This window comes from Antedon mediterranea, chromosome 2, assembly GCF_964355755.1.
Source record: "Antedon mediterranea chromosome 2, ecAntMedi1.1, whole genome shotgun sequence".
Classification (NCBI taxonomy): Eukaryota; Metazoa; Echinodermata; class Crinoidea; order Comatulida; family Antedonidae; genus Antedon; species Antedon mediterranea.
The window spans coordinates 39,310,694-39,319,194 of NC_092671.1; the positions used below are offsets into that span (position 1 = coordinate 39,310,694).

Below are 8,501 nucleotides of genomic sequence, written 5' to 3' on the forward strand. Positions count from 1 at the left end.
ATAAAATCATCTTCTAGACTAAACATCGTTTCCAACGTGGGTGCGTGAATGTATTCGTCGGACGAATAATAAGTGCTGGATATTGTGAAGCGAAAAAGAGCTGAATGCCCGATTCGCTCGAAAATATTCTCTCTCTGGAAAACAGGCTTAAGTTTAGATATTATTTTGAAAACCTTTGAAAGATAATTATTTTTAAAAAGAAAACAAAGACGTACATGGTTGATGAACATTTTAAGTTACGGTGCATCTTTATTTTGTATCTATTTTTTTTTTAATGTTGGTTTAGTAATTTGTTGACCTTGATCTTGATTGTGTAATTGAAAAACTCTAAATGGAGTATTGATCAATGTGTAGATAGAGGTTGAAGGAGGGGAGAGCTTGTCAAACTTAGAGATCAGCTTGGAGAAGGCTTAGTAATACTGGTCGCAATCGTGGGCGAAGGATCGGACTAGGAGACTAACATTTAAAAGTTTCAACTGAAGACCGAGTCCTACATTCAACTAATAATTATAGTAAAATGATATATCATATATAATAGTCTCTATTATTCAAGTTGTATTGCATGGAGTCCTTTTGTAATGTATTGTAATGATTTTGTAACGTATTGGGTTATAAAAGTGAGACCACAGAAGGTTTGGCTGCATATCTCAAAGTTTATTGATATAGTCTTCTTAGTAGTCTAGAGTTTATTAAAATGATTAATGGAGAACTTAATATATAATTCCGATGACTAGAACCGTTAATGGACAGACCCGCACATAAGGGGTTTTGTATACTTGGTTAGTCCCTCACTCGCCCCTTAAAAATATTACAAGTTCTTCAAAACTCATTTTAATGAATCTGGAGTCAGAAGTTACCGTACGATTCGATTTGTTAACGAAATCTCTCAATATCGCTTCGGGTAGCGCTCGCTTTGTACTTAACACTGCTTTGGGCTTGGGAATTAAGTATTATTGATGTACAACGTACAGCCCAATCAAATGCTTTGTATGGAGATAGAAACCACAGTAATATACCATGGTTATGGAATTCCATTGCATTGTTAGTATGGCTTAATAATTACGCTTAAGAATCGTTTGAGATTTAAATTACCGAATAGTATAATTTAATGAATTCTTTAATAATAAAATGTCAATAATCATGACTGTACGATTGTCATTCAATAAATGTCGAAAGCTCTGTCTACGCTATCAAACTAGTTTGGCAACAAAAAAGTGTGATGTGCCCAAATATGGTAGTGATATGCTCAAATATGGCAGTGATATGACATTATCATGTCCATATATGGGCACTTCCCATTTTTTTGGTGAAATAAAGTTTGATAGTGTAGACACAGGGCTTTAATTAAACGTTAACATTTTAAAGCCGAATTATTTATTGCCTATACGAAATCATTAAAAAAAACGACGTCTTAAAACTTTTCAAATTGTTACAAATTTAGAATTCATTTATAATCTCATTCAAAGCCTTTGTGTTCACGTGATATTAATGATAACGAACTACTACAGCTAAAAGCACCTTATTATATTGGTATAACCAGCTATAGACTAGACCTAGCAAGAGTAAATTTCATTCTTCTTAGTGGTATCATCATCAGAGAATATTTTTAGAAAGATATCGGAATACAGATTATTGCTTTGTTGACAATTACGAGCTTAGAGAAGTGGGCGTGGTTTATATGAAATTCGTGGAAGTATATACAGTAAGCATTTTTCGAAATATTAAAATAATTAAGTACATGAAAAGTAAAGTTAATTTTCACGCCTAAAGCGTTAATTTAGGCTACCTCGTTTTGGTCAAAATGAATGATTAAAAGGCCGTTTTTGGTCATATCGATCGTATAGCAGGCACTATCTGATAAACTGGTCTTTAATTGGAGGTATAATTTGGACGGATGTCTCTGTAAATATAGTTTAATCCATTAATAATAAGTGCAAAGGTCAGTGACCTATATATGTGTCGTCATTGGTGGTCTAGCCTACGATGTGTTAAAATCAATATTTGGTGTTTTAATAAGAACAGGTAAAATTTACTTACTCGTGAGTCCATTACGGTAATTATTAATACAAACCAAAGTTTCCTACCTCTAATTGACCGTGTAAACGAAGTGCTTTTCCGGTTTCAATTACTTGAGAAAAATATCCAACATTTGGGGGAAACGTGGGACCACGTTCGTTTTCCGACGATCCACCTTGAATTTCACCTGAGCGGCTTTTTTGAACTAGTTGTTCTTTTCCTTTTGGACCCTCTAATAATAACACCACTGACTTTTCAGCGTCCACTAATATGCTCACATTAGTCTCAATGTTATCACACAAACTACTGAGATCTAAATCATGAGAAATATCTTTAACGATCGCAAGGAAAAAGTCGCGCTCGTTTGTTGAGCGTAAAAAGAGTTTTCTTTCATGCGTAACGTAATTTTTATTATGTGGTAGACGTACTTGTGGCTCTAAGAGGGCACTTAACGTCATCCCAGGGCTTGGAGGAGGTACTGTTGACGCCCGCCGAAAGTGCTTCCGACTGTTCCGTCCTTCGACGCTCAACTCGCGTGGCGAAACCGGTCGGTCGCTATCGTCCGGATAATCTTCCGTATCGGATGTCGATGGTGCCCATGTATGGAAGACTGTTTTTGATCGGGCTTTAGCAAAATCTTGCCTCAGATATTGTCGAGATCCGGAGCGCGGTCGTGCATTTGCGGCCGAGCGCATAATATCGTCCTGTTTATCGTTGTTTAAATCGGCTGTTACTCGCTTCAGAGGAAATAACCTCTCTGCTTTGCGTGCATCATTCCACCGGTGAACCAAAGTGGTACTCCCGCCTTTTCTCATAAAATACTCCTCGAACCAATCCTGATGAAAATCAAGCCATTCTTCAATTTCTTGTTCCGTCTTTGAAAATATTTTCCCGCCTTTCCGAACACGTAGCGAAGCACTGCGGTCCATTCTAGCAAATCGTTAATTACAATATTGACAAAAGTATTCCAATAACAAGTGCATTAAACTTTGATCCATTTATAATAGTATAAAAACAACACTAAGTAAAATTTATTTCATTTGTGATGTTTAGTGAATAAAATAACAAGATGCAAAAATGATGATTAACAACCCGATTACAACAACTCAATGCTAAAACGGATACATCATCGGTGTTTCAGCAATAATATGCGCACACACGAAAACATCCAAACCGTTTTGTATTCGATTACTACACTATTCAACTATATTTCTCAAGTGCTAAGTGTGTCACAAAGCGTGAATACTCTAAATTTCCATCGGTTAAAATAACCTGGAGATTGTGTTCACAGAGCAGACAATAAATTAACATGCATTAAGCAGTCGTAGAATATCGCTAAAACGATACGGAAACTATACCCGTACTTGGAAATCGTGCTTAATATTAAAAGTAGTAGAACTATTACCGTGGAATCCAATAACTCTACGTGCGGTAGACATGTATCGCAGGCCTAATGGGAAAGCATTCAACGCTAACATAAAACCGAGACCTTTGTAATCCTTGGATTCACACGAATATGTACGCGCTTCTCGTTAGTACGCGCGTATGAATAAGTATTTTCAAAAAATCTAGATGACGTCATAGATTGATTATATTCAATCGTCGGATATGAAATCCCGATCACAAGTTTAGATTACCGGAAATAGCACGTTTCTGAATATTTTAAACACATGACGACCAATTGTAGACAATTAGGCTGAACTACTTCACTGAAAAGAAACAGGATAAATTCAATTAAATTCCTACTTGGAAAATCTCCTCCATGAGGAAAATGTTAAATTCGTTCTTAGAATTATCAGTAACTGGCCATCACTGAGTCACTTCATCGTTTAATAGATCTTAATGGCATCTCTTTTCACTTCTACTTTATCCTTTGTGTACGAATCAGTCTAACGGTAACATGACGTCACTGATACGTGCCGCCACGACAAAAGCACCGTGCCTAAAATAAATATGTCAAATATTAGCAAAAGGACATCGGATCTCTGGTGGTCTAAACATTAATAAACACTATTTAACACTATCAAGTTGATGAAGGATAACCCCGATATATCTGTGATCTGATGGGAGGCTTATCGCCAGTAAGTAGAGAAAGTGGAGCAATTCCCCACTTCCTAGTCTTCTTCCGATTGTTAACCATGGAGTAACTCACGTTAATGTAAATATTCCCGTAAATATTACACATACTTAATTATTTATAAGAAATTGAACAATAACAAAAATAGTTCAGTTCATAGTACAGCGGATGATCTGTTTACGGATCTAACGTTGTTTATAAATAACCTACGTACGAGTGAAGAGGCCAAAGGAGAATACAATAGGCCTACTCAAAGGAGACTCCTGGAGGCTTACCGTCTTTGTATAGGATTCTAATATTACCTGTTGGATTTTAGCAATATGATAAACATCATTGTTGTTTTTATTCTACCCTAAGCATAACAAAAACATAAAAACCAAATACTTACAATAAAAGTTGATTAACATTGCGCGCAGCGTATTATCCTGGTGGTTTTAGATTAAACACCGGCCGTGGAATGACACTTTTTAACGCAGGCAAATTTCCGTCTGTGTTTTGGACTCGTCCATTATCAGACAATATCTTCAAAACGATTAACTCATTTCAAATGTTTGTACAAGTACCAGGTAGATCGGACGTAGATACGAGCCAATAAAGAGGCAAAACAAGGAAGTTATCAAAACATACAATGGCCCGGTATTCCGGAAATGTATAGGCCTATTGAACGGATGGAATGGTTCACCTTTCTTCAAAAGGACACAAAATTACCCGTATTGCTCCCGTTTCTCGTCACCAATACTTTGGCAAGACTCCCCGTCGTCATCAATTCAGGTAGTAATGGGTACTCATCAGAAGTCCCATAATTTCCCCACACAATTTCACACGCTTTCCATTTTATACTCTTGCAATAATTTACAAAATTAAAATAGTTATTCTAAGTAAAGCAACATTCACACTAAAGCGTGGTTCCCACTAGAACGCAACGCAACGTAACGCAGCGACGTATCGACGCGAAGTGATATATTGCGTAATCGCAAGTGGGAACCGACGATGCAATCAGGTTTGATTTCACGCAGGCGGGGCACAAACACAATTATTGGAAGAGCATTTTGCTTACGTTGCGTAGATTGCCTTACGTTGCGTCGCTAGTGGGAACCACGCTTTAATTATCCAGTTTTACGGAACGGAAGACTGCACCGGTAAAAACCAGTGTTTCAAACATTTCTGACAGCCGCGGAAGAAATGTGATGACGATTTCGTTTATTATTCATCCTGAACAGATGAAGATGTTTAAACATACATCTTAAAGCTCTGTTCACACTACCAAAAAATGTGATGTTTTGTTGTAGTTTGATAGGTAAAGCTTTTGATACTATAATATGTACCTGTACTTCAACATGATTATCTTTAAAGCATGGTTCCCACTAGCAACGCAACGTAACGCAATCTACGCAACGTAAGCAAATGCCCTTCTAATAATTGTGTTTGCCCCGCTTGCGTGAAATCAAACCTACGATATTTGCAGCACTATTGCGTCGTCGGTTCCCACTTGTGATTACGCAATACAGCACTTTGCACCGATACGTCGCTGCGTTGCGTCGCTAGTGGGAACCGAGCTTTATTAGTTGAATAGTGTGTAGTGTATTTATATTATCATATTCATCTTAACACGATTCATACTAAAGCTTGGTTCCCACTAGAATGTAACGCAAGGACGTAAACGCAACGCAAGCGTTTTAACCAATGACAAGCGAAGTTATAGACAGTTAGCAATCACAAGCGAATTAAGCCATCGCTTGTGATTAGTCAATTCACTTGCGTTGCGTTACGTCCTTGTGTTGCGTCGCTAGTGGGAACCACGCTTAAAGAAAAGGTTATGTTGAAAACAAAATTATAATGTGCAAGGAGGAGGTGTTTGTGAACTTATATCGAGGCTTTACGCCTGTAAAGCGTGGTTCCCTGCACTAGCGACGCAACACAAGGACGTAACGCAACGCAAGTGAATTGACCAATCACAAGCGATGGCTTATTCGCTTGTGATTGCTAACTGTCTATAACTTCGCTTGTCATTGGTTAAAACGCTTGCGTTGCGTTTACGTCCTTGCGTTACGTTTTAGTGGGAACCAAGCTTAAAAGGCAACGATACGTACACACAATAATCTATCCAAAATTGCAAATAAAATGATAATTTAGTTATCAAAGGAATATAGATATTCAATTTCTTTTCGTTTCAGCGATTGATCCGCCATTGAAAGATTAGATTTTTGTGTTAAAATCAACGGCTGATAGCTAGCTTTATACGACCTGGAAATAGATGGAAAGAGAGCAGAATAGAAGAATGAAAACAATGAAAATCATTAAAGCAGGGAGAGATGATTAAAGCGATTGCTTAAGTACTCTCAGTGGGCAATAAATGCACGCAAAGCTATGTAGAAGCTTATTCGTTTTCTTCTATACAAGCATGCAAATATTTTTTATTATTCCAGGATGGCCTACTTTTACGAGATGGTTGGGGGCGCTCACGTCATGATAATTTATCTCTTTGAATCTGTCCGTATGACATCACTTGCTCGTTACTATTCAAAACGTCTATAAAGCTCGGTCTCTATACACTATCAAACTAGTTTGACAAAAAAGAGTGATATGCTCAAATATGTTAGTGATATGTTCAAATATGGTAGTGATATTACATAGTCATGTCCATATATGGGCACATCACATTGTTGTCACATAAAGTTTGATAGTGTAAACAGAGCTTTAGAAAACACTACTTCAACTTCTACTAGGACCTACTCCTACTACGACGTTTTGTTCAAACTAGTTTGATAGTGTGGACAGAGCTTTAGATGGCGACTCTGACGACCCACTTGCTATGACAGTACGTTACCAGACGACTCAATTAATTGTAATTATGCCACAAATTTTGTCTTTAATTTGATTTTATAATATCAATACAACGTTTTTCATTAGTAATAAATATGCTTACGTCATAAATATTAGGTTGCACCAACATCTTTTGTTGTTTTGATTCCTGTCTCTAATTTTGTCTGTATAGAGAATAAAGTTCGTGCAACGAGTTCACGCATTTGACGCAAAACAGCTATTGTGTTTCCGTAAGCGTGGTTCCCACTATAGAACGCAACACAGCGACGTATCGACGCAAAGTGCTGTATTGCATAATCACAAGTGGGAACCGACGACGCAATAGTGCTGCAAACATCGCAGGTTTGATTTCACGCAGGCGGGGGCAAACACAATTATTAGAAGGGCATTTTCTTATGTTGCGTAGATTGCGTTACGTATGCGCTAGTGGGAACCACGCTACTTGTGATTACGCAATACAGCACTCTGCGTCGATACGTCGCTGCGTTACGTTACGTTACGCTTTAGTGGGAACCACGCTTTATGTTCAATATTAGGCTTACATTAGTAAATGGATAAATTAGTGCAACGGGGTAAGAATGCATACGGTATCTACGAAATAGGCCGAATTCTGTTCGTTTATACATACCATCAGACGACGACTAGCCGCTAGAATTAATCAACTAAGGGTTTAGATTTAATTGGCATTTTAATCATTTCTCAATGAACATTTTTTTTTAAATTCTATACATACAAACTGGGTATCCGGCTACTGTGACGTAATCATGACGTATATAACAACATACGCTGGATCATGATTGATGTAGCGTATACAAAGCTACTACACAGACCGTTCTCATGATTGATGTTTTCACAATCAATCTATCGAATATTCGGTTGTATGACAAATTATGGCTTGGTTAATTACCGTAGCGGTGTCCTCTTTACTCACGGAATACGATCGATATCGTCGCTGCAAATATACATATGATTATGTCCTTTTCATTGAAGCCGCATTAATTATATTATGAGAACTGCTGGTCAGTCTATATGAAAATAAAAAGAGGAAAAGAGTTATTTTATTCGCAAATTGTGGGGGAAAGTAGGATGGGCACTTTAATACCACTATTTATGAGGATGGTTATCCAACGCACAAAATGTTTCTGTCTACACTATCGAACTTTATGTGACAAAAAAAATGTGATGGACATAGTTCCTACCAATTCTATTATTGTTTATTTCTTGTAATTTTGTATTTTTTGGTGTCAGTGGGTTTCCTGCTGCTGTAGTTATCAATGGTATTGTAGTTACTGTAGTTGAATTGTTTTGACATTTTGACCTACGTAGACTTTTTATTGTAATTGTTACTTTCTATATCTTGTTGTTTATTTTTTTTTTACATTTCTTTTGGATGCACCTTCCATTTGGTCGAGTGCCACTCGTTCTACTTATAGTGTCAACACCGAATTTTCTAGTATTTGTATATACTGTATAATATTTTTTTTTTCAAAAGAACAATTAGTTTCTGTATCTGATATATAAACATTTAAACATAAAATGTTAAGTTGGACCGTTTACACGATCGAGAAAACCGCGTCTGGATCAC

General features: G+C 37.0%; 1 protein-coding gene across 1 annotated transcript in view; it reads right to left on the reverse strand.

The window, feature by feature from the left end:
- The window catches only part of LOC140041072 (dual 3',5'-cyclic-AMP and -GMP phosphodiesterase 11A-like), a 48,965-nt gene extending 44,422 nt beyond the window's left edge, over nucleotides 1-4,543 (reverse strand). Inside the window, exons 1-2 of the mRNA XM_072087455.1 lie at nucleotides 4,482-4,543; nucleotides 2,085-3,958 (exon numbers count right to left, since the gene is read on the reverse strand). Coding sequence (XP_071943556.1) covers nucleotides 2,085-2,945 — 861 coding nt within the window. The 5' untranslated portion in view covers nucleotides 2,946-3,958; nucleotides 4,482-4,543. The remainder of the gene's footprint in view (nucleotides 1-2,084; nucleotides 3,959-4,481) is intronic.
- Nucleotides 4,544-8,501: the final 3,958 nt, after the last annotated feature.